Source organism: Bacillus rossius, chromosome 2 (genome assembly GCF_032445375.1).
Source record: "Bacillus rossius redtenbacheri isolate Brsri chromosome 2, Brsri_v3, whole genome shotgun sequence".
Lineage (NCBI taxonomy): Eukaryota > Metazoa > Arthropoda > Insecta > Phasmatodea > Bacillidae > Bacillus > Bacillus rossius.
The window spans coordinates 63820473-63847674 of record NC_086331.1 but is presented as its reverse complement, the minus strand read 5'-3'; the positions used below and the strand labels follow the sequence as shown (position 1 = coordinate 63847674).

The 27202-nt window shown below is 41.6% G+C and overlaps 1 protein-coding gene across 1 annotated transcript in view; it reads right to left on the bottom strand.

The window, feature by feature from the left end:
• Window positions 1-2386: 2386 nt before the first annotated feature.
• LOC134528899 (uncharacterized) overlaps window positions 2387-27202 on the bottom strand; it is a 35779-nt gene continuing 10963 nt past the window's right edge. The window contains exon 3 of the mRNA XM_063362566.1: window positions 2387-2485. Within this exon, the coding sequence (XP_063218636.1) occupies window positions 2387-2485 (99 nt within the window). The remainder of the gene's footprint in view (window positions 2486-27202) is intronic.

Sequence of the window (27202 nt, the reverse complement as noted above, 5' to 3'; positions counted from 1 at the left end):
TGGGTGGTGGTTGCCAGCCGGAGCTCGCCCTGGTGTGGGCGGGAGGTGCCGGGAGGTACCAGCGAGGGGTGGATGAACACCTGGCTCGCCCCCGTGTCGATGAGGGCGAGGGTCGGGCGTCCATTCACCTCGACGGGCACGCGGAGCAGGTGGTCGCTGGGCTGTGCGAGTTGTCCCATCCTGGGTGGTTGTTGTAACTGGATTGGTCCGCTGTGGCCGGGCTGTTGGGCGTGGTGTATGTCGGCGCGGTGAGTGCGCTCGGCGGTTGAGCGTGGTGTGGTGCTGGGGTCGCCGGGTCCTGTCATGAGTGTCGTGGTGGGTTCTAACATGGTTGGTATACCTGATGGTCTTCGGTAGCGAGGTGTTGTGGTGGGCGGCGCTTGTCGTGGCTCGTCGTGGTTGTCACCGGTGCTCATGTGGCATATGTTGGCACGGTGGATGCACTTGGCGGTTGAGAATGGTGCGGCGCTGGGGTCATCGCGTCCTGTCGTGAGTGTCGTGGTGGGTTCTGTCGTGGTTGGCATACCTGGTGGTCTTCGGTAGTGAGGTGTTGTGGTAGGCGGCGCTTGTTGTGGCTCGTCGTGGTTGTCACCGGTGCTCATGTGGCGTATGTCGGCACGGTGGATGCACTCGGCAGTTGAGCATGGTGCGGCACTGGGGTCATCGCGTCCTGTCGTGAGTGTCGTGGTGGTTGATTCACGTCGTGCTGCCCTTGTCGCGGGTGGGTTTGCAGTAGTCGTGGCATCACCTGGTTCGCGCGTCGGTTTTGCGGGTGGGGGGCTCCATCTGTGTCCCCCCCTTACTCGTTTCCCGTCGGCTCTTGGTCGTGCGAGGTGGTGGGTGGCCAGTAGGCGGATTGTGTCGTGCGCCGGGCGTTTGCTCCCCTAGGACAGTCGCTGTGCCAGTGGTACGTGCCCTGGGAGCATCCTAACCTGCACTGCGGCGGTTGATAACTCGCGTTGGCTTCTGGCCGTGTCAGGCCGTCGGTGCGTAGCGTTCTTGGCTCCCTGAGGTTGGGGCCCCTCTGTTGTGGTTGGGGTGGTGGTGCCTGGATTGCTAGCAGGTGTCGGCGGTTGGGTGGGCTGCTCCGTTCTCGCAACATTTTTCTCCGTCGCCACCGCGAGTTGCACGTATTCCATGACAGTGTTTACGTGGGTGACGCGCATGAACGGCTGGAGCTCGTCCCTCAACAGTAGGGTGATGGTGGGGAGTGCTCTGGTGGGCTCTGCGAGTGGTGCTATGCGCTTGAAGAGCTGTAGCTTGTGTGCCACGAAGTTCTCAACGGGTTCGCCATCTCGCTGTGTGTTCCCGTAGAATTGTGCGGTGCATTGCACCATCGTCGCGCCTGCATCGAACCGTTGGCTGAAGGCCTCCGTGAACTCCTGCCACTCCATATCGAAGCGGCTCCATAGGCGCCACCATGTCAGGGCGCTTCCCCACAGCTGTTCGCTGGTCCGCTCGGGCCACTCGTCGATTGGGGTTCCGCTTCGCGTGAGTCAGATTTCGCACTGGTGGAGGTATGCGCGAGGGTCCTCGTGAGGCGCACCACTGAATTCGGGTAACCTCGATGAGTATGGGGCGGTTCGCACCGACTCCATGGGCGTGTTGGTGGGTCGCATTGCTATGTCGTGCCCAATCGGTTGTGCTGTGGTTTGGTGTGGGGGCATGCCGTAACACGTGTTTGGCTTGTTCCCGGTGACTGGCACTGTCAGTGTGGGTTGTGGTGGTATTGTATACCCTGTCTCTAATTTTTCCTTCCAAATCTTCTCCCAGTCTATGTTCCACTGTTCGTGGTTCGCTTGGTTGGTTGGTGACATGGTATTGGTTTGCGCTGCGCATTGGCACGTGCTTTGCCAAGGCAGTGTGCCTCTCAGCAAGTCAGCGGTTCTCGGTTGCTTGCAGTGTGCGCATGTCCCGTTGGATGTTTGGTGAAACATAGTTGTGTTGCGACTCTTGGTGCTTTGGACAGCTGTTATCGTTGACGTGCCGCGCGCGTGCCTTAGCGGATCCGCGGGCTAGGTGCCCGGACAGCTGCACAAAGCAGAGATCGCGATTGGGAGGGCGGGTTGGTTGCGCGCGCCACTCCAGTGGCTCGGAAGAAGAGGGTGGTGCGGACACCCGTGTGAAGGTAGGGGCCGAGAACGCCCGGACTGCCGCACAAAGCAGAGGACCGAACAGGCGGGGTGGAGGAGGGGGAGTGCGGATAGCAATGCGCAGCGGCGGCCGAGAGCGCCTGGACAGCCGCACAAAGCGGTGGTCAAGAATGGTCGCGGCGGAGGGGGGGATGCGGATGGGCGTGCGAAGCGACGGCCGAGAGCGCCCAGACAGCCGCACAAAGCGGAGGTGAAAAACAGTCGTTGAGGGGAGGGAATGTCGGGCTGTGGCGTCAGCGCTCCCGCGTCGCGAAGGACGCGAAGCTAGATGTTGCGGGTGGGTGGGGAGAAGCTCCTATGTCCTCTCGCCTCGACGCGCCGTCTGTCTGAACCTGATCCGTTCTCGCCCGCAAAATGGCCGTTTCGTGCCCGCTTTATCGTCTGAGTTGGGAATGGCTTGAAGAATTCTGTTTTTAAATTTCTCCTGGATTGTTTTCTGTCCAGTTTTGCTTGACGGGTGTTTCTCTTGCTAATTTATTTTGCACTATTTGCCCCACGTTGGGCACCATTTGCCATCAGCCGGGGTTTCGGGTGCGATTCCCGCGGCGAGTCTAAGGAGTTGTACGTGAAAATTGGGGTGTTTTCCGGGAGGGCGCCAGGCTAGCTCTGTCGTCTAACCGTGAGTGGGTCGATCGGCCCCAGCGTGTCCCCTAGACTCGGTGGCTTGACTTGGAAAGTAGCGACGGCCGGGTTAATCCCTGCACCGTAGAAGAAAAAAACTGACCCGGAGTCGCGTGGGGAGTTGCGTTGAAAAAGGTATTCGGTGATGACTATAGTTACCAGTCGTGAGGAATCAGAGACAAAACTTGAAGGCTCCCCACTGTACGCACACGTCCGCTCCGGGCCGCGAGCTGATCAGAACTGCCTCAGGGGTTGGCTCTTAGCGGTTTCGAACCAAGGACAAAAAATCGATCTAATCAATCAGAATTCTGATAAGTTAAGTGTTTGATGAATTTTGGAATTTTTTTTCATTAAAATCGGATAATAAATAAAGATTTCAAGATGGCGTCTTAATTTCAAGATGGCGGACATGACGTCATGTTACCTGATGATATATGCTGTTAACAAAGTGGTGGGGGTCAGTCTGCCAGCACCCACCACGGGGGAAAGATCGGTCACCATTTTTATTTTTTTGCACTTGTCGGGTTTGAACCGAGGACTCCGAGCTCCATGTGTAAATTATTATTTTTTAAATTTTTTTATTAAAATTTTAATGATTGAATTTTTTTATAAATTAAAAAAAAATTCATTACAATCGGATAATAAATAAAAAAAGTTAAAGATGGCGGTCGTAACGGAAATTGCAACGGTGACCTCATAATCCAAGATGGCGTTTATAATCCTAGATGACGTCAGAGGCTTATCGGAGGCTGTAGACATGGATGCTTAAGCCTCTTTTAGGAATTTTCGTGGTTTCTAAGGCAAAAAGTCTTTTGAGGATTTTCGAAATCCTAATTTTGGCATTTTGGCATTTTTTAAGAATTTTTGGCGTATTTTTTTTTTTTTTCCAAAAAATGGTAATTTTGACGATTTTTGGCTAATTTTGAGGAATTTTGGACATATTTTGGAAAATTTTGAAGGTTAAATTCAAGGTCAAGGTCAAAGGTCACGGTCATCCAAGATGGCCGCCGTGACGTCACAATCCAAGATGGTGGTCAGCTCCTCTGGCTCCTCCTGCGAGTGCCTGTCCCAGTAGCCCCATTTACATACTACTGTCAAGAAATTATATAATCTAAGTTATCTTAGATTTAATTAATCCTCTTTTTTTAATTGCTAGTATTTTTCTCTCCAGAATCCATTCCGTGAAAACTTGCAAAAAATTAGACTTATAGTAAGCAACAATAGAAAAATGTTATCAAGAATCAGTGCGATTAGACTTCACTATCTGTGGTTTGTGGATGGCTGTAAAATTATGGCATTGTAAAGCCTACTCAAGTTTGCTTTACTTTTAATTCTGAGTTCTTAATTTCTTCTTCCATGCTTTATAGCTGATGGACGGATTTCACTCAGCTACCTGGAAACATCTCAGGAGACTAAAGTGCTGAAACAACTGTATTAATATAATACTTCAGCCATCCGGCATGAACCATTCCTGCATTCCAATTCATTGTACTGTACTTTTATCTGTTTCTCCTTGACCTTTTAACTTGTTTTGATCATTTCAGCTCTTTTTTTTTTTGTAATTTTTAGGTAATTTTATGGCACTTTTAAATTGATTTAATATTCAAAGGAATTTACTATTATTAATTTTTTATTTTTTATGGGTATTTTAATTTTGGGGTGTTCCACTTTAATATCTCAAGTCTTAAAGCCTGAAAGTTGCATTCTTAATTAGGGCACCCTCGCTAGTCATCGGTAGCCTTATTTCTCCTTTTGTCAGTGCGCTACATTCGCAAGTACTGTCCTCAACATCATGCCACTTTCCCACCTACTTATTGCAAATTAAGTTACCACTCTGCCCATGGCAATTTTTCCATGCCCTCCCCTTGTATAAGTCCTTGTCTGCAATGCTGCAACATCCCTGCTTAGGCACAAGTATGCTTCTGCTCAATTTTTAAATTTTTTCTTCTAACTACCATCTCCCGCCTCCCCTTCCTTCCCCTAAAACTGCAGATGTTTACCTGCACTATATTCTGGACTACTTCCGCCCTCCAATGGAAGGACCTGTCTGTGGTTGGCTTCCCTAGCATGCTCACATGCCATCGTTGACTAATATTTCTTTGTCTGCCGTAACCAGTCAACTTCTCTGTGTTCGTCTGTTGTTTGTGTTTTCTGCGACTAATAGAACAATTGGCTTGACTACGATGTAGTCACGTAGATTCAGGAATTTTTCCCGAAAGCCTCTATTAAGCATTCTAAAAAATTAGTTACTGGTCGGCTGGTTGATATTAATAGCCTTGTGTGTGTGAGAGAGTGTGTGGGTGTGTGAGTAGGTGTGTGGGTGGGTGTTTGTGGGAGGGGGGGGGGGGGGTAGGAAGGAATGGCGCAGATTCGTGCGGGTGGGCATGGGTTCATGCACGTGGGTGTGGGAGTGGGAGTGGGCATGCATGGGTGTATGCAAGTTTTTTTTTGTGCTCCACACCAACCTTGCCAATGTGTCTTGACATAATCCGAGCCCACATAATTGTGGCTTCACGAGGTTGCAAGTGTCTCTTCATGATTTTTGTGAGAAAAATGATGTTGGAAAGGGGGGTGGGGGATTGTATACAATCTGCTGTAATTTACTGTGTACCTCTCAGGATAGTGGGCTACCTATGTTAACTTCTACTGAGCCCCAGAATTAGTCGCCGTGTTCCCAGGCACCATGATGCTTCAGCCAAGGGAAAAATAATTTTCTTCTTTATTAAAATAACTGCAAGAACTTAAATATTAAAAAAGATTTAAATTGAGGATGCAAAAAAAATTAAAATCTAAAATGTAAATTATACTTAAAATCACATTTAAGAGGCCCTGTTTTTAAGAATTGGTAATTGAGGAGTTCTGGGGAAGAAGGGCCCATAGTGCAAAAGTGCATTTGGTGAAAAAGGCATTTTAAAATTTAACTGATCTATTAATTATGTTTAATAATATTATGAAAATTCCAATTATAATAAATGTGTTTCTTCATGTTTCTGAAGGTTAATTTTTCTAATATTTACAAGCTTTAATTTCATACAAATAAAATATTTATATATTTATAAAGGTATGTTAACGGCCCTTTTTCCAAAGAAGTATTATTTTGTGGAGTTTGGTTAGCTTAAGTGGCTATCCATATTCTCCAGCTCAACACAGGACCAGAAATACAACTATAGTACCTAAAGTACAAAAATTAAGTGCATTTACACGTATTTAAAGTACACATACTAAGTTATTTTTACTGTCTGTAAATAATGTTCCGTATTAAGCTTATTTTTTGGAGTTAGGTTATTTGGTTGCTATGTATTTTTTCAGCTCAACGCAAGGCCAGAAATACATGCATAATACCTAAAGTACAAAATTTAAGTACAGTAACACATATGAAGTACTTTTACACATACTTAAAGTACAAATTAACTTATTTTTACTGACATTATTTAATGTTTCTTGTCTACTACCAATAAACATTCACACTTTATGGATAACATTCCAAAATGTTGACTATTCTTTCTACAGCCCGCTATGCCCGTGATGTTTCTTCGACCTTCCTCTTTTCTTCTGCATAGATGGTTCCAAATGGTTTTCAGCTTTATTATTGGGGACTGAGATGCCACAACCACCAACATTTGATCCACTTTCTTCAAACAAAATTTCAATGAACTTTCGCTGATGTACTTGAATAATGATGTGACATCAGCTGCCTTTTGTGAATTAACAGGATTGTATGGTACAATTTATAGGTTGGCGATTATGTTGAAGGCCTTTCCAATGAAGGCACATTCTAACCGAGAGGGAGGGCCAAATTCTAGTATTTGGAATAACTGGGTTCTATATGTGTTCCACAAAAAAGCCAGAGAGAAACCAGTTTAACAGGTAGTCATTTCCCTTTTTTCTTTAATAATTATCAAAAAATAATACTTTACGTATACCTCAACTTTACAAATAATATCAGTACTATATATAATGCTGATAAAAATGTAGTAATGTTTCACGTTATTAAGTTTCAAACGCACCAAGCTTATACAAAATAAATAACAGAGCATTTATAACAAACTATCACCGCAGCGATTCAGTAATATATGAACACATTCAAATAGTTAATCTGCAATGGGAAATTAATCCCGATAAACAAGAACACGTGACAACAAATGCTAGCAAGCGTTACAATACCATTATAAGAACTAGAGGTATTATGAGTTATATGGACCCCTCGCGACTAAAGTAGGGACACGTTACATAAGACACAATGAAAGACAGTAGTATTGTTCGGCGCCTGGGTTCTGGGTGTGGAGCCGGGAGCAGGTCCGCCATCTTGGATTATGACATCACGGCGGCCATCTTGGATGAGCGTAACGGGACACAGCGTAACGGGACACATCATAACGGGACAAGTAGATCACGGCGGCCATCTTGGATCCGCCATCTTGGATCCGCCATTTTGGATGACATCATTGTGTTCTCGAACATTCCGGCGTTGTGTTTTCCGCCATATTGGATGATGACGTCACCGTTGCAATTTCCGTTACGCCCGCCATCTTTAACTTTTTTATTTATTATCCGATTTTAATGAAATTTTTTTTCAAAAATTATAAAAAAAATTAAATAATAAAATTTTAATAATTTTTTTTATAAAAAAATATACTTTTACGACACTGAGTTCGGAGTCCTCGGTTCGAACCCGACGAGTGCAAAAAATAAAAATGGCGACCGATCCTTCCCTCACAGTGGACGCAGGCAGACTGACCCCCACCACTTTTACCAATGCACATATACCATCAGGTAGTATGACATCATGTCCGCCATCTTGAAATCCGTAATTTTTATGTTAGAAAATCGGGAAAAAAATTAAAAATCATTAAAAAAATTAATCAACCTAATTAAATAATAAAAAATCCTTAAAACCACTGTTGCACTTTTCATGACGGCCGCCATCTTGAAATCAACCGCTGGAGATCATCACCTTGTTTTCGTCCGCTAGAGTGTGCTGATACCATGTTAGTATAATTATCTGGTCACCACACCTTTGACCTTGAGCTTGAAATTTGACCTTTACCTTGAACTTTGACCTTGACCTTGAACTTTGACCTTGACCTTGAAATTTGACCTTGACCTTGAAATTTGACATTGACCTTGACATTGAAATTTGACCTTGACCTTGAACCTTGACCTTGAAATTTGACTATGACCTTGAAATTTGACCTTGACCTTGATATTTGACCTTGACCTTGAACTTTGACCTTGACCTTGAAATTAGACCTTGACCTTGAAATTTGACCTTGACCTTTAAATTTGACCTTGAAATTTGACCTTGACCTTGTCGACCATCATGGATCCGACATTTTATGTTCAGTACATGCTACCAGGAGCTACCACCTGCTGGAGTACACCATCTTGTTTGTGTACTCGTATTATAGAGTACATTTCCATCTGGATGATTTTATTCTAACCCGCTACAGTACAGTAATCATTTATTACTGAGGAGCCCCCCGCCATTTTGAAATTCGGCCACCATCTTGAAATGATGTAATAATGTAGCTAGAAAAGCGGGAAAAAATCCAAAATTCATCAAAAAAATCACTCATTAACTTACATATCGATTCGATCCGCTCCAGTCCTTGGTTCGATACTCGATTGATGCAATAATGTTTAATTTTATGAAAAAATAATAATTTCAATAAACCACGTTCAACATACTTAAAGAGACTTAAAATCCTCTACTACCATCATCCTATCAGACATCAAGACCACCATATTGGAAATTCGTAATTGTAATGCTAGAGATTCGGGAAAAAGTTCAAAATTCATTAAATAAATTTGTAATCTATATACTGATTGATTAGATCGACTTAGGTCCTTGGTTCGATCCCTGGCCGATGCAAAACAACTTTAATTTTAAAAAAGTACCAGAAAAGTGTAAGGTTCGAGAAATAAAACACCACAAAGTCTTTTATAAACATAATATTTATTATACAATTTCTATCCTACTACAGAATCACTTGCGAAAGCCAGCAAACTTATAAACATTTAGCCCTGCATAGATGTGCAACGACTACTTCTTAGCTCCAACAGCTCCAAATGCTCCAAATGGCTCCAACAGCTCCAAATGGCTCCAAATGCTCCAAATGGCTCCAAATGCTCCAAATGGCTCCAAATGCTCCAAATGGCTCCAACAGCTCCATCTTCAATTGGTTCCAACTGATTCCAATTACTTTTCTTATCGAACTTGGCATAATTACTAACATGTCTTTATTAGTATACATTTTGACCAGCAGTGGTAACATATTTTGCACTTTTAAGTTATAAGTTTTATTTAGAAATCAGATTTCGATAAATGGTAGATACCATTTGGAAAGAAAATATATTAATTTATCTTCAAGTTTATACAAATACATTAAATTTAAGCCATTATTGTATGTAGCCAGCTTCCCTCAGTTCTTTGAGTATGAAGGATATTTCTTTAATGTTCGAGTAGTTTCCTCTACGAACAGATGCCACCAACAGTCTTAGCCGATCAACCAATATGTTTGGATCTTTCCATGATGTGTAATCAATCTCATCCACCACCATCTTCCTTGCACGTTTATTATAAATATTATGATCTCTGCTGTCCTCCGATTTAACACCAACCACAAGGTCACATTCGTCATCGAGCCAGTGATCATCACAAGCTTGATCAGATTTATTTAATATATCACGACGTTTCCATCGGTTTGATCTCAGGACACCACCACATCCTTCGGTCATGTCCGCTTTAGCTGCCTCAGCACAGTCTTCGATCACGTCGCCAGCTTCAGAGTCACTGTAGCAATCACCGTAGAAGGCATCGTCTTCACCCAGATTACCGTAAGAACTCATTATCGTTGATGGCGAAGTGTCTGCATCGCCTTCATGCTTCTTTTTTAGGAGTCCATTATTTTTACAAAGTATGGACGATCTACTGAATATAGGCTTGAGTGTATTCTCACTTTTCACGGTGTTGATACTTCCATTAGTTTCAGTCTTCCCGAAACCATCAGCATCCTTCAATATTTGTTTCTCGTCACGATCGGCGTGCTACGGCTTCCATCTTTTCTATATTAATAATATTATTTGTCTTAAAATCTCCGCATCCGTGTCACTATCACAGATTCAAATCATCATCATCGTAGCTGTCATCAATATTGTCATGAGCTGCATCAATATAACTCATTTTATGATATCGTTTCTACATTTCAGTTGTCAGAGATTAACCACAATCTATGATATTGTGAGCTCCATTCTCATTTTCTGTAAAAGCCTATGAGTCCAGTTTTATTATTTAATCTGTCAACCCATCATCACAAACTCAATTAAATCATTTTAGTATATATAAAAAAAATCATCAAAGTTCCTTTCATTTAATCTTAGGAACCGCATCATCCTTTCCACCTATAGTTTAGTTTCTTGAGCCCAAGAGTCTTTCATTATATATACCATGCAGTGTTCTTCAAGAGATGTGGTATACCACCATTTCTACATACAAATCCATCCTATCAATGATTTGTTTACACATAAAAAACCTTCACGTTATTTTTACATGTTTTATTAAATTATCTCTTCGACTAAAATAATTACCACACATAGTAATTTCTACAAAGGACACTTTGTCCAAGACATTTTAACCATCATCTGTCGAAAACAACCATGTCTCATCTATATCACAAAGTTAACGAGGGTTAGAGGAGATAGGTCAAACAAGTGCTAGTCACTCATAGGGTAAGGACCAGGTGTTCGATACCTATCTCAGACACTGTAGCATCTATGTATTTTTCTTACCTCATGTAGAAAAATATGTTCCAATGCATACGAATTTAAACTTATTCACGTGCGACTAGTCAAAAGTACATAAATTCAAGCACGTCAACCGAAAAAAAAAAAAATTCTCAAGGATAGAGGCAGAGACTTCTCGATCGAGACACGCATACCGCCACCTGCAAATGAACATTGACCCCTCGCGCAGGAGTTGCAAGCTTGCAGAATGCTGCGGCAGTCATATGTTTGCTCGAGTCATACACACATCACGTCGCTAGTCTTCCCACTCATTTCACGTAAAACTCCAATGAAATCGTAATCCAGCATACGTAAAGTACTTGCTGGAACCACTTCAAAGTATGCATCACTGAACCAGAGAAGAAAATCAGCCTACGTATGTATAACTTGCTACCAACAAAAAAAAATTTGTAGCACATATACGAGAGGAGTCGATTCCTACATACCATACTGTGAAAGCCGATACTCTGATAATTATAAGCAGCAAAATATTTCAAATCAAGACCTTGGCCAGTATACATTCATTTTTCCATGTTGTAAAAATTCATGTTAGTAATCAGCAACGAAGGAGTGAGTAACTTGGACGAAGAACCGCTTTCCAAGTATCCAGAATCTTACTGATACAGCCCATACAGTGCACCAGAGTACTCCGAAGTATGATCAATTGATTAACATCATATAATTTTTTAATATCACCTCCGTAGTGTACACCAATATATGACAGGTTACGATTTAAGACCATAAATTTCCCACAAGTCTGTTAGTTTTATTTCGGGAAGTAATAAATTATTTCTCAGAAATAATAAATCAAGTTCCTATCAGATTTGCTCTAACGTTACGGTATTACATACACCAGCACTTTACCAAAACATCTCCCGTAAAAAATCCTAAGAATGCAGATAAAATACTCAGACAAAAATAATTTTAGCAAAATAAACTGTCTTGAACATTATTGGTAAAAATAATAATACACACAAACAAGTCAAGGCCGAGTCTGCTGCCACTCGAGTGGCAGCAGCAAATTCCGAGTCGGACATCACTGCTGACACTCCGGTATGACGTCACTGCTCTCTCATTGGTTACACAAAATATGATACAAATACTCGAGTGGCAGCAGCAAGGAGCATCTATCGGGCAGCAGCATGCAATTGAAATAAGATGCTGACACTTCCATAATTCAAGAGCGGACTAGTTAAACACAATTCTCATTATTATAAATATAATATCTCAGTCACAAAGATATGTAAATTAACTAATAATATTTACATATAGTTAAAATTGCGAATTAAATTTTTAAAAAAATATTTACTTAGCCAGGCTATATAAATGCTGTAGTTAAAGTAACTACTTTATTACTGGTGAAAGGAGGTACTTGTACTATTATCGTACATATATGAATTAGCAGCTACCCCTCGGAAAGTGTTTCCTTGCTGACACTCGGTTTTTGGTAGGTGATACACAGGCATGCTTTGATTGCAAAATTAATTTTTTTTTTTCAATTAGTGAAAAAATGTAATTTTATCTTGTGTAAAATATACAAAACATAAATACAAAAAATTATTATCTTAAAAATATCAGTAGTTACGTGTTGATGATCCTCGGGAAAGTGTTTCCTTGCTGACACTCGGTTTTTGGTAGGTGATACACAGGCATGCTTTGAATACAAATTTAATTTTTTTTTATTGTTAATTAGTGTGAAAATGTAATTTTATCTTGTGTAAAATATACAAAACATAAATACAAAAATTTATTATCTTAAAAATATCAGTAGTTAGGTGTTGGTGATCCTCGGGAAAGTGTTTCCTTGCTGACACTCGGTTTTTGGTAGGTGATACACAGGCATGCTTTAAATCCAAATTTAATTTTTTTTCTTGTTAATTAGTGTGAAAATGTAATTTTATCTTGTGTAAAATATAAAACATAAATACAAAAATTTATTATCTTAAAAATATCAGTAGTTAGGTGTTGGTGATCCTCGGGAAAGTGTTTCCTTGCTGACACTCGGTTTTTGGTAGGTGATACACAGGCATGCTTTGAATACAAATTTAATTTTTTTTCTTGTTAATTAGTGTGAAAATGTAATTTTATCTTGTGTAAAATATACAAAACATAAATACAAAAATTTATTATCTTAAAAATATCAGTAGTTAGGTGTTGGTGATCCTCGGGAAAGTGTTTCCTTGCTGACACTCGGTTTTTGGTAGGTGATACACAGGCATGCTTTGAATACAAATTTAATTTTTTTTCTTGTTAATTAGTGTGAAAATGTAATTTTATCTTGTGTAAAATATACAAAACATAAATACAAAAATTTATTATCTTAAAAATATCAGTAGTTAGGTGTTGGTGATCCTCGGGAAAGTGTTTCCTTGCTGACACTCGGTTTTTGGTAGGTGATACACAGGCATGCTTTGAATACAAATTTAATTTTTTTTCTTGTTAATTAGTGTGAAAATGTAATTTTATCTTGTGTAAAATATACAAAACATAAATACAAAAATTTATTATCTTAAAAATATCAGTAGTTAGGTGTTGGTGATCCTCGGGAAAGTGTTTCCTTGCTGACACTCGGTTTTTGGTAGGTGATACACAGGCATGCTTTAAATCCAAATTTAATATTTTTTCTTGTTAATTAGTGTGAAAATGTAATTTTATCTTGTGTAAAATATACAAAACATAAATACAAAAATTTATTATCTTAAAAATATCAGTAGTTAGGTGTTGGTGATCCTCGGGAAAGTGTTTCCTTGCTGACACTCGGTTTTTGGTAGGTGATACACAGGCATGCTTTGAATACAAATTTAATTTTTTTTTCTTGTTAATTAGTGTGAAAATGTAATTTTATCTTGTGTAAAATATACAAAACATAAATACAAAAATTTATTATCTTAAAAATATCAGTAGTTAGGTGTTGGTGATCCTCGCGAAAGTGTTTCCTTGCTGACACTCGGTTTTTGGTAGGTGATACACAGGCATGCTTTGAATACAAATTTAATTTTTTTTCTTGTTAATTAGTGTGAAAATGTAATTTTATCTTGTGTAAAATATACAAAACATAAATACAAAAATTTATTATCTTAAAAATATCAGTAGTTAGGTGTTGGTGATCCTCGGGAAAGTGTTTCCTTGCTGACACTCGGTTTTTGGTAGGTGATACACAGGCATGCTTTGAATACAAATTTAATTTTTTTTCTTGTTTATTAGTGTGAAAATGTAATTTTATCTTGTGTAAAATATACAAAACATAAATACAAAAATTTATTATCTTAAAAATATCAGTAGTTAGGTGTTGGTGATCCTCGGGAAAGTGTTTCCTTGCTGACACTCGGTTTTTGGTAGGTGATACACAGGCATGCTTTGAATACAAATTTAATTTTTTTCTTGTTAATTAGTGTGAAAATGTAATTTTATCTTGTGTAAAATATACAAAACATAAATACAAAAATTTATTATCTTAAAAATATCAGTAGTTAGGTGTTAGTGTGCACCCGCGTGGTAGTGAATAATCTCTAAAACACTTTAGGCCCCTTCTGGGAGGGGTTTTCTCAGAGTGGTAAACTGATTGCCTTGCACTAACAACAAACAAATAACCAACAGTGAAATTACCATCAAACAAGACGTTTCCCGAACGACTGTTATGAAAATAATTTATTCACATAGTAAATTCAAGGCGATCAACAATTGCAGAAGATAATTACACATGTTCAATTTATAACACATTAATTATTGATACATGATTTATACACGGTCCCATTAGAAACACGGGGCAGAAGACCCTTATTACACGACGCGATGTCAACTTGCACAAAACTTTACATGCAGTATATCATATATAAAATTTAACTTTGCCCTTTAAATACTTATGACGAACAGGGAAGGTAAGTACACAAACAAATTAAACCTGATCACCTTGGCTGCCAACGCTGGGATACACCACCAAATGAACAAAGAAAAATGACGAAAACATCTTACGAGGCACGGTTGACAACGGGAGGAAAAGCCACAGAAAAAACTAATTGGAATTTACAAGGTGGCGGCCAAAACAATAATTTCGAAACAACAAGAAAGGAGAATTACAACATTTACGTTACATTTCGGGAGCGGTCACCGCGTCCCTTCCGCAATCACTCAATTTGAAGTCAACCGTACCTAAAGGGGCGTGTAGATCGGTCGGTGTCCCAGCGTCGAAACAGGAAGAGTCAGGGGGCGCAAGGCCTTATATAAACTAAGCTCAGATGGCGCTAGTGTTGTCAGCTACCACCGAAGAAACGACAAGAGGGGAAAGCGAGGGGAGGGAAGGGGTTAGGGGCAAAGGGGGATGGAGGGAGTGAGAGGGAGGGAAGGCCATGTGCACGGGCGCTCATGCAGCCCGTTGCAACTCCCCACCCCTAGACTGCTGCTACCCAGAGTCGAAAAAAACTAAACCAAAAAGTGGTAGGCCTCTTCTTCGGGATTCCGACGTCCTCAGAGGTCTGGACGAGCGCAGAGACGTTCGGCGACGGCGGCATGCGGCCACTTCGGGGGGATGCGGCGCGCGGCCGCAAGCTATACAGCGGCGGAGATCAGCCGCCCGGGCGGCCGAGCGCAGATAGCTCCAGCCATGGAGCGAAATCCAGGAGCGCCTCCCGCAGGATGCCACACTGCGAATCGGATGGAGTCTCCAGCACGACGAGCCAAGGTAGCCCTTCAGCATCAGAAGAGCGAGGTGGCGGAGTCAGGTTGACGACGTTCAACGCTCAGATCGACGAGAGCGGTCTCAACCTAGGCTGGCCAGGTCTCGGGAAGCCACTTCAGAATCCCAAACAGAAGCGAAGGCGACGTCTCCCAGCAACGAGCGTGGCAGGCAGGCAGCAGGGGGGGGGGGGGGGGCGGGGAGCATGACGAGGAGGAAGCGACGACCTCGATGACGAACGAGGCAGCGAGCAGATGATCACTGCCGACGAGGCGCCTCCATGCACAGCCCAGGAGAATGGAAAGGGAAGACACGGCGCGCTCACAGCTGAAAAAAAAAACAAAGCCTCGCCGGCAGCAAACGACACCCAAAGCCAATCACGAAAGCACCTATCACTTAACAAACACTAATCACAGAGGAGCAAGGCGACCTGCCAGTCAAAGGGCGTCATGCTCTAATTTACAAATTTTTTTAATTGTGACACATGTGCCTTTTTAAATTTTTGTTTACACTTATTGTCTTGAAGCAAAACAGTATTTGAAGATAGAAAACGCTTAATGACAAAGGGACCGCTGAAAGGTGGCAAAAGCTTGACATTAATCTTATCACTTAAGGAAGGCAAAACAAAAGATCTACACAAAACAGTGTCTCCTGTCTCAAAGTTATGCGGACTTCTGTTTGCGTTGTATCTAGCAATAACAATTTTACGTGTCTTCGCAAGGTTACAAGTTACATCATCAAGAACACGTTCCAACTCAGAAACATTCAAAGAACTATCCAGCGGCGGCAGTCCCCACTGGTTGAGTAAGGGGTGGGAAAGTTCCCTCCCCAGGAAGGGGACCGAGGGGGGATGTCCGGAGGCAGAATGGAAGGCGGAGTTCAAACCCATGTTAATAAAGTCCAAATCCTCATCCCACACGGTCTGATCGACACGATAAAAAGACGTCAAAATTCCCTTTAACACCTTATTGACCCTTTCTGACTGATTGCCCTGCGGGAAATAAGGCGTACTAAATACAGGCTTGATCGCCCACTCAAAGCACATGTCTTTGTACACGGTGGACCTAAAATAAGCCGCATTATCGGAAACTAAAATACAAGGGGGTCCAAAAAGTTTCCAGACCTGTTCCTTCAAAGTTTTGACTATCGTAACTGCTCTCATATTTTTAAGTGGAAGCAGAATCACGTATTTCGAGAAAATATCCAGAACTACGAGCAAACACATATTTCCCTTACGAGATCGCGTAAGGGGACCAAAAATATCAATATGCACTACGTGCCAAGGCGCGACCGGCGCATCAGCCCTGTAAAGCCCTACCTTGGAATTATGGGGGGGCTTAGAGATCTGACAGTCCACACAGGATCTGACAAAATCACGCGCGTCCTTGCGGAGCTCCGGCCAAAAGAAATGTCCCGCAATCCTGCGGTACGTCTTTTCTATGCCCAGATGTCCGCCTACCAGAGAGGCATGGAAGTAGGTTAGAAGCATAGGTCTTAAGCTTAACGGGACCACTACCCTCCGGGATCGACCCGAATCACCTACAAAATACAATAGACCCTGTTCCTCCCTAAATGGCACGGGCTTGGAATCACGCAGATCCTTACGGATTTGAATGCAAAATGCGTCATCGCGTTGCACCTGTTTAATGTTTACAAAGGATTCTGGAAAAACTTTACAGACGGACAAAAATTCAACAGGCTCGGGGGGAGGTTGCCGATCAACCTCAAATTCCTCAGGGCAAAACATACGAGAAAGGGTATCTGCAACCACATTCTCCGACCCATTAATGTGATGAATCACAAAACGAAAACGAGAAAGGCGAAGGATCCAGCGACCTAATTTTCCTAGTTGATGAGGGTGATTACATAACCATGACAGCGCCCTATTATCGGTATAAAGGTCGAAAACTTGGGTGTCCAGATAGCTTTCGAATTTTTCCAGGCCAAAAAGAATAGCCAAAGCTTCCTTTTCATACGTCCCAAGGTGTCGCTCAGACTCCAGCAAGGTTCGACTTGCGAAGGCAATAGGTCTTAGCCTGCCGTTTTCCATGTGCCCTATCACCGCCCCCAGGGCTATAGAAGATGCGTCGACCTGAACTGCGAACCGCCGATTAAAGTCAGGCAAAACCAAGATGGGTGGAGAGGCCATACGTGTCTTGAGCGTAGAGAAGGACTCTTCCTGTTCCTCTCCCCACACAAAGGGGGTGTTTTTCTTGCGCAAAAAATTTAAGGGAGCGCAAATGCTGGCATAATCCGGAATGAACCTCGAAAAATAACCGAACATTCCCAGGAAACGCTGGACACCCTTCAAATTTCTGGGACGTGGGAAATTTACAATGGGCTCGATCTTTTCCGGATCCATTACCAGACTACCCTCTGAAATAATATATCCCAAGAATTTAACAAAATGTTTACCTAAAGAAATTTTATTAGGGTTCACTGTTAAGTTAGCAGCTCGGAGCCGAGTAAAAACTTCTCTTAGATGTACTAAATGTTCTTCAAAGGATTCACTGTAAACAATAATATCGTCGATATAATTAAAAACAAATTGAAATTTTAAATCACTGAGAACGTGGTCCAATACACGACTTAAAGCCTGGCTCCCAAAACTGACACCCATAGGAATCCTGTTGAATTGAAAGTGACCAAACGGAGTGGAGAAAGCGGTGTATTTACGACATTGAGGATCCAAGGAAATTTGATGAAAACTATGGTTTAAATCTATCGTAGAAAAAATTCTGGCTTTTCCCAGGTGCTGCAAGGCACTCTCCACGGTTGGAAGAGGCCAGACATCGTCAACAATCTTATCATTCAACGGTTTGAAATTATGCACTAGGCGCCAGTCAGTGCCGTTCTTCTTCTGCACAAGGAAGGTGGGGGTACTATACGGGGATTGAGAAGGCGTAATAACTCCTTCCTCCAATAGCCTATGAATGATATCCCGCATCGCTTGCAACTTGGGCGGCGACACTTTATGATAGCGACTGGAAACTGGGATCTCATCTTTAACAAAAAATCGGTAGGGCAGGATGTCACAATTTCCCAATTTATGGGTAAACACGTCCGGAAATGAGCTAACTAAATCACTAATGGCTCTGTCTCGCTCGCATGACGAATCGTGCTCGCGACAAGTCAAGACGATAGGGGCATGCGTTTCATGTTTTAAAAGAATTTTGACGTCAGGTGCAAAGGCGAAATGTAATTTATGCCTGTTAACATTCAACACGCAACGAGAATGGCTCAAAAAATCCAGGCCTAAAATAAGATTAGGCACAAGGCCAGGCACAACACTAAAGACCCAATCCCAAGAAAATCCCTTAATTTTAAAATGTAAGACGACAGACTTGGAAGCTTTCATAGCTTCTCCATTAGCGACGCACAACTCCGTCGTGACGTCATCCATCACACGTCGCGATAAACAGGGAAATTTATCACTCAAAGAATTAAACAGCTTTTCGCTGATCACGGAGCGAGTGGCTCCCGTGTCGACGAAGGCAGACAAAAAATAATCCTGAATCTTAAGGGGAACATAATGTAGATACTGCGGTCGAAAGGATTTACGACGCAATCGACGGAGTCGCCCTTTCTTGCGACCCGTCACTGCTCGTTTCCCGGGCAGTCGGCACGGTAATGACCCATGCGCTGGCACCGAAAACATCTCCGCTCCCTTAAGGCAAGGGACGGACTCGTGCAGTGCGCGGACCGATGCCCAAAGGCGCAACAGTTCGCGCAACGACCCGATGTTTGTTCGGTGAAAGGGAAAGCCTGCCGCCTCGGCAAGTTCAAGGCCGCGTGCGGGCTGTTCAGCTGTCCGCCAATAGCCGCGCCTTGATCCGGCGCATTCAAGGTTACGGACTCGACCTTCACGGGCTGGGTTATCCTAGGCGAGCGGGCTACCGACAGCCAGCGACCGCGGGTCTCCCGGCGCGGCGCGCAAGCCCCGGCAACGGACTCGCTTACACTCGCGTCGTGTATGATGGGGGAACGATCAAGCATGCCGTTCACGCACAACGCTGAATGTCTAACGGTCCCGCCGTGAACACTTACCTCCTCCCCACTCTCAGCAAATCTAGAAGCCCTGGGTTTAGGCTGAGGGAATTCGGCCTGGTATTTCTCTATCGCACTAAGACGATTTTCCACTTCATCCCCCCAAGCTCGCAAACCCACAAGGGTAGTAGGCGGAGTTAGCATAGCACAATGCTCCAAAACACGAGGCGAAAAATTACCTAGAAGCAATTGCACGAACTCCGGCTCGGGCATGTTCAGCTCCAGGGCATCAGCATAATTCGTCACAGAAGTGACGAACTGAGCAATTGATTCCCCCGGCCTTTGGAACCTATATACTAGGTCCCTTTTACAGGCATCCAAAATTCTAGGCGGGCACACTGTGCGGATGATGGTTTTTTTGAAAGCCGAAAATTCCAAGCCTTGCAAAATAGCTTGTGTAATACTAGTCACAAAAATGCCTGAGCATTTACTTAAGAGCGCCTTCATGAAAGCCTCCTGGGAAACCAACTGTAACTTATTTAATCTATCGGCGGCAATAATAAAATCTAACACGCCCTCAGGCTTGCTCTCCCCCAGTAAAGGAAGCGATTTAAGAGTGGAGAAAAATAACTTCTGATTGAATGAGGAATTGGGTTGACTCACGTCCGGAGGAGACTGCCGCGGCGGGTCTCCCGGGGGGGGGGGGGGGAGGCACTCGACTCTCGCACGAACTGCACGAGACGGGACCGCATGGAAACCACGGTTTCCCCTGGGGCAACAGTAAGCCCATTTTCCTCTAAGTGGAGCACCAGGTCCTCACGATGCAGTTGGTAAATCCACGACACTCCACCGGCAATAGCCATGGTCATGAAACAGACAAACAGAAAACACAGAAACTCTGAGACAGCAGAGTAGCGCAGATTTGCACCCGCGTGGTAGTGAATAATCTCTAAAACACTTTAGGCCTCTTCTGGGAGGGGTTTTCTCAGAGTGGTAAACTGATTGCCTTGCACTAACAACAAACAAATAACCAACAGTGAAATTACCATCAAACAAGACGTTTCCCGAACGACTGTTATGAAAATAATTTATTCATATAGTAAATTCAAGGCGATCAACAATTGCAGAAGATAATTACACATGTTCAATTTATAACACATTAATTATTGATACATGATTTATACACGGTCCCATTAGACACACGGGGCAGAAGACCCTTATTACACGACGCGATGTCAACTTGCACAAAACTTTACATGCAGTATATCATATATAAAATTTAACTTTGCCCTTTAAATACTTATGACGAACAGGGAAGGTAAGTACACAAACAAATTAAACCTGATCACCTTGGCTGCCAACGCTGGGATACACCACCAAATGAACAAAGAAAAATGACGAAAACATCTTACGAGGCACGGTTGACAACGGGAGGAAAAGCCACAGAAAAAACTAATTGGAATTTACAAGGTGGCGGCCAAAACAATAATTTCGAAACAACAAGAAAGGAGAATTATAACATTTACGTTACATTTCGGGAGCGGCCACCGCGTCCCTTCCGCAATCACTCAATTTGAAGTCAACCGTACCTAAAGGGGCGTGTAGATCGGTCGGTGTCCCAGCGTCGAAACAGGAAGAGTCAGGGGGCGCAAGGCCTTATATAAACTAAGCTCAGATGGCGCTAGTGTTGTCAGCTACCACCGAAGAAACGACAAGAGGGGAAAGCGAGGGGAGGGAAGGGGTTAGGGGCAAAGGGGGATGGAGGGAGTGAGAGGGAGGGAAGGCCGTGTGCACGGGCGCCCATGCAGCCCGTTGCAGGTGATCCTCGGGAAAGTGTTTCCTTGCTGACACTCGGTTTTTGGTAGGTGATACACAGGCATGCTTTGAATACAAATTTAATTTTTTTTCTTGTTAATTAGTGTGAAAATGTAATTTTATCTTGTGTAAAATATACAAAACATAAATACAAAAATTTATTATCTTAAAAATATCAGTAGTTAGGTGTTGGTGATCCTCGGGAAAGTGTTTCCTTGCTGACACTCGGTTTTTGGTAGGTGATACACAGGCATGCTTTGAATACAAATTTAATTTTTTTTCTTGTTAATTAGTGTGAAAATGTAATTTTATCTTGTGTAAAATATACAAAACATAAATACAAAAATTTATTATCTTAAAAATATCAGTAGTTAGGTGTTGGTGATCCTCGGGAAAGTGTTATCTTGCTGACACTCGGTTTTTGGTAGGTGATACACAGGCATGCTTTGATTGCAAATTTATTTTTTTTTCTTGTTAATTAGTGTGAAAATGTAATTTTATCTTGTGTAAAATATACAAAACATAAATACAAAAATGTATTATCTTAAAAATATAATTAGTTAGGTGTTGGTGATCCTCGGGAAAGTGTTATCTTGCTGACACTCGGTTTTTGGTAGGTGATACACAGGCATGCTTTGATTGCAAATTTATTTTTTTTTCCTGTTAATTAGTGTGAAAATGTAATTTTATCTTGTGTATAATATACAAAACATAAATACAAAAATTTATTATCTTAAAAATATAATTAGTTAGGTGTTGGTGATCCTCGGGAAAGTGTTTCCTTGCTGACACTCGGTTTTTGGTAGGTGATACACAGGCATGCTTTGAATACAAATTTAATTTTTTTTCTTGTTAATTAGTGTGAAAATGTAATTTTATCTTGTGTAAAATATACAAAACATAAATACAAAAATTTATTATCTTAAAAATATCAGTAGTTAGGTGTTGGTGATCCTCGGGAAAGTGTTATCTTGCTGACACTCGGTTTTTGGTAGGTGATACACAGGCATGCTTTGATTGCAAATTTATTTTTTTTTCCTTGTTAATTAGTGTGAAAATGTAATTTTATCTTGTGTAAAATATACAAAACATAAATACAAAAATTTATTATCTTAAAAATATCAGTAGTTAGGTGTTGGTGATCCTCGGGAAAGTGTTTCCTTGCTGAAACTCGGGTGTGGTAGGTGAAACACAGGCATGTTTTGATTAAAAATTTAATTTTTTTTGCTGCCACTCCACTATTTTTTTTTTTTTGCAAAACTTAGTCTGAATTCTAAATAACTAAGTTATACGATTAATGAGGTAGGTTCAATTAAATAAATAATTTTTCGAAGGCTTGATTAATGTTACCTTTCGGGAAGCATGTTCCTTGCAGACACTCAGTGTTTGGTAGGTGATACACAAATTTGATTGCCAATTTAAATTTTTTTTTGTCATGTAGTGTGAAATCGTACCTTTTTCGTGTGTGTAAATATCCCATACATTATACAAAAATTTATTATCTTAAAAACATAAGAATTATGGAGCTGGATATCCTCAGGAAGGTGTTACCTTGCTGCCACCCCACTTTTGAGATTGTGTAAAAAAAATATTCTTTTTTGCTTAAAAAGTCTGTATTCTAAATAACTAAGTAGTTACGATTAATGGGGTAGGTTCAATTAAATAAATAACTTTTTGTAGGCAAGATTAACAACTACCTTTCAGGAAGCATGTTCCTTGCTGACACTTGTTTTTTGGTAATACATGATTTGATTCCAAATTAATTTCTTGTGTTTTAGTGTGAATTTTTTTTTGTGTTAAATATCACATACATTAATTTATTTTCTTAAATTTAATTGCTTTAGATTTAATATGTATGTACAAAATATAAATGATTTGCATGTATCAATGACAAGAATAATGTTGGTCTATAAGTTCCTTCTTCTTCTGGTAGTTGAATAAAACAATCACTCACTATTTAATGATAATTTTTATTATGCAAGAATACCATTAAATCACATATTTTTTTTAAACAAGCCATACTGGTCTGGGTGCTCTCACTGGTGCTCGCTGCAGGAATGTTGGCTTGGGTGGTGATAAGTCAACCGAGGCAACCAGGTCAGGGGAGGGACTCTGTGCCTAGGGTCCCCTAGTAGCTAACTCACACTCCATGATTGCTTCTGAATAATTCTCACATCCTAGAAACATACGCTGGTTTCCACATCACCTTTGAGACAAATCTTTCTCAAGAGGTACAGCGCTCAATGCGTTAACTCATTTTTTTACATGGTGAGTTTCCCCAAGAGGCCTATTAAATCCATGGTCAAACCAATACACTAACCCTTACAATGGGACGTCCTTCACAATCTGAAAATCATGAACAGAAAATGATTAAATATTACGCTTTGATACCAAAAGGTAAAAAGTAAATAAATACACAGTAATAACAGTATAATAATAAAGCATTTATAATGCAAAATGAAATTTTGATAGCAATACTCCAATACACTAACCCTAACAGGGGGCGTCCTTCTCAATCTGAAAAACATAAACAATCTGAAAAACATGAACAGATTGATTCATTATTAAATGTTGAAAATTATTAATTAACTGCATGCATTATATTATGCTTTGATACCAAAAGGTAAAATGTAAACAACTACACAGTAATAACAGTATAATAATAAAGCATTTATAATGCAAAATAAAATTTTGATAGCAATACTTCAATACACTAACCCTTACAGGGGGCGTCCTTCACAATCTTAAAAAACATTAACTATCTGAAAAACATGAACAGATTGATTCATTATTAAATGTTGAAAATTATTAATTAACTGCATGCATTATATTACGCTTTGATACCAAAAGGTAAAATGTAAATAACTACGCCGCCGATTCATCATATTGCCATCCGGGGCAGTAAGCGTGGGCGAGGCCAGAAACAAGTTTCTAGAACTCGCTAAGTGCATAGTAAATCAGGTGCACCCCACACTGGTGAAGAATAATTTGAATCGACGGCGGGGGTGCGTGTCTTGTGGGATAGGTTTGGCACACGGGCCTGTGTGTGCGCTGGTAGGTTGTGTAATCCTAGAAAAGTTACGTGTACCTAATTTGGCGGGGGAGTGAAGCTCCCCACCAGTCAGATCGGCTAACTGGCGTGATGTAGTGTCGTGTTGGTGTGCATTAGAGGCTTGTCAGTATGCTGTAATATCAAGTGACCTAGAAACTCGGGTGTGGCATGTAGTGTAAAGCTGTGCGAGCCGCTCCTCCGAACCCCTGGGAACACAGAACATGCATGGGTAGCTAGCCCATTAGTGCATGTAACAGGTAGTTCAGGCATATAATCGTGTGGTCGTGTTGGTGAACGGTAAAAGAAATTACATGGATTAGTAAACTTCTGGCAGCCTTAGGGACCGAACTATTGCGTTCCAAAATAGCTCTGTCAAAGTTAGACTAAGCCAGTATTGCTGTACCTAGCCCCCTGGCTGTTGTCTGCTATAACCTGTTAAAAAAAAAGTGGAGTTAGTGGATTGTATTCCCAATGAAGGTCGTCCTATTTTATTATTATTTGGGCAGAGAAATGCCCTCGTCCAAAATTTGTTTTATTTTATATATTTAAAATTTTTTTAATTTTATTTTTTATATTAAATATAGACTTAAAACTACTGTACATGCCCCCAGAGCCCTGCCCTGACAGGCATGCATGCCTCTCGGCCCGGATCCCCAGCGAGGGCTGGGGTAGTTCCCTCTACCAGTTCACCTGCATGATTCTGCCTTGACAAGGTGCTACGACGTGTGTGTGGATTGTCGCGCGTGTTGTAGTGGTGTGGCTGTAAAATTTTACGTACCCCGGGGAACGGAAAATATATTTATTAGGTGATGATAAGTTTACGGAACTAGCTTTGTTAATTCAAAATCCCATGCCTTCCGAAACGCGGCCGGCACTGGAGGTGAAGCCTGCCAGGCGGGTCTCGCCCTTCAGGCATAGGGAGTCAGCCCTAACAACACTGGCAGTGAACCCTACGTGGGTCAAAACCTACACCTGCATGCTTCGGACCATTTTGAATTAGCTAGGAGAGAGATTTGCAGAGAAGTTAAGAGAATTAATTGGCTATTATTAAGTGGTGAGGTAGGAGTGTATTTTATTATTATGATTCAAAATCCCATGCCTTTCCGAAACGCGGCTGGCACTGGAGGTGAAACCTACCAGGCGGGTCGCGCCCTTCAGGCATAGGGAGTCAGCCCTAACAACACAGGCAGTGAACCCGAGGGGATTGTACATATACCTGCGTGCTTCGGACCATTTTGAATTGTATAGGCCGTGTAAACTTTAAACTGTAGGCATGTATGGCATTGATAGTCCAATCACTGTGAACATAGCTCTGCATATCTCACATCCTGGTGGTAATTAAATAAAATCCTACAATATAAAACGCCTTACAAAGATCAGATATGGGGGAGACATAAGGCAAACTTTTTATTCAAGGTGGTACCTGGTGAGAACCTAAGAGTAAAAAAATACATATGAGCAACATTATTACAAATCACACAAATTACACATGTACTTTTCATCAACATCAATAACCTTATTGAGACAGCTTGAGTGGTACCATTCTTTACAACTATCACACTGCACCATAGCATTTAAAGTTTTGAAGTTTGTGCTTCGTGAATGGGGCAACCTGCAAACACAAAATATGTTACACTTAATTTCAGTGGAAAAAGTTTTCTGTCTTACAGGAACTGTAGGAAAAGGTTCAATGGAGCCCTCCTGCAAACATTTAAGCAGATGTGACCTCATCTGTGCCTGCACAAAAGCTCGACCATGCATTGAGAATCCATTACATAAAGCTACCGCTCTGGCAATTGCAAAAAGGCCACAGTCATCAGAGCCCTTCTGTTCTTGGGGGACTTGATAGTGTAGTGTTATTTTACGGCCCCTGAATTTCATGAGTTCAGCTGCCTGCACAGTAATCAGCTCTACAACACTTCGATTTTTAGAATAGAACTTAGAATCAAACACATCCACATAACCTTCTGGACATTCAATAGCAGAGATGGTAACTCAGTGTTTATTGCAATAGATAACTTGTACCCACGGCTGATCTGCATTCTGAAACTGTAAAACAGTACCCAAAAGAGTATCCTGCAAACTATTAACAAAAGGATACTGTTGCTTAAGAAACTTCTGAGCACATGCAACTACTGTATCGTCCAACCATTCTCTAGATGAAAGGATTTTCAAAGAACTTTGAATGTATTTACAGGTAACGGGGTTTTCCGGAATGCAGGCTTCTGGAGGTGGGTCATCTACGTCTTTCACTTCTGGGATGGTGGCCAGCTCACATTTCCTAGAATAATGTTGAAATATTTGAGGAGTTCGAGACCTCTTTAAATCTTCTTTAACGCAGGCTTCCTGATGTGGATCATCTACATCTTCAACTTCTGGGATGGTGACTAGCTTACGTTTCCTAGATGTATGTGGAAAAATTTGGAAAGGAGTTCTAGACCCCTTAGGACGGCCCCTACGCTTCACAACTTTAGGAATAATTAATTGATTTCTAATACTTGACAAATTTTTACCAGTGAATTGACTTTCTAGACTATCAAAACTTTGTGGTTCATTACCATATCCATTAGGATCTGCAATTAAACTACTACTGAAGCTTTCCTGCAAAACATTTTCACAAAGGTTTGGCTCAGAAAGAACGGAATCATACCTAGATTCTGGTAGACAATCCACATACTGAAACTTAGTCTTATCATTAACACTAAAGGAAGAAGATACAGTTAGAGGTAAAGTGGATGCAGAGGAAACATTTTCACAAAAATTACTTTCTTCACTGGGAACACTTGAACCTGTAAACTTTAAAAACTCTCCCAACTCATCATGCAGCAAAGAAGCGTCTGCTGGGCAGCTGAAATTATTATTTTCACAGAAACTACTAGCAAGACTATTAACAGAGACATGTTGGGGGGAACCAATACTGCCATCAGTAACTACAGAATTATGTTCTGGTAAGTGCATGCTGGAACTCCGGAAATCTTGTAGTAGCTGTCCAAAGAATTCATTGGTCTTGTTGATGCAGTCATTGAACTGTTTTACACCTAATGTCGCAATGAAAGAAGCAATTGGTTTCAAATGGGAAAGAGCCAAGTTATATTTCTCTCTTTCGGAAAGAGGCTTTCT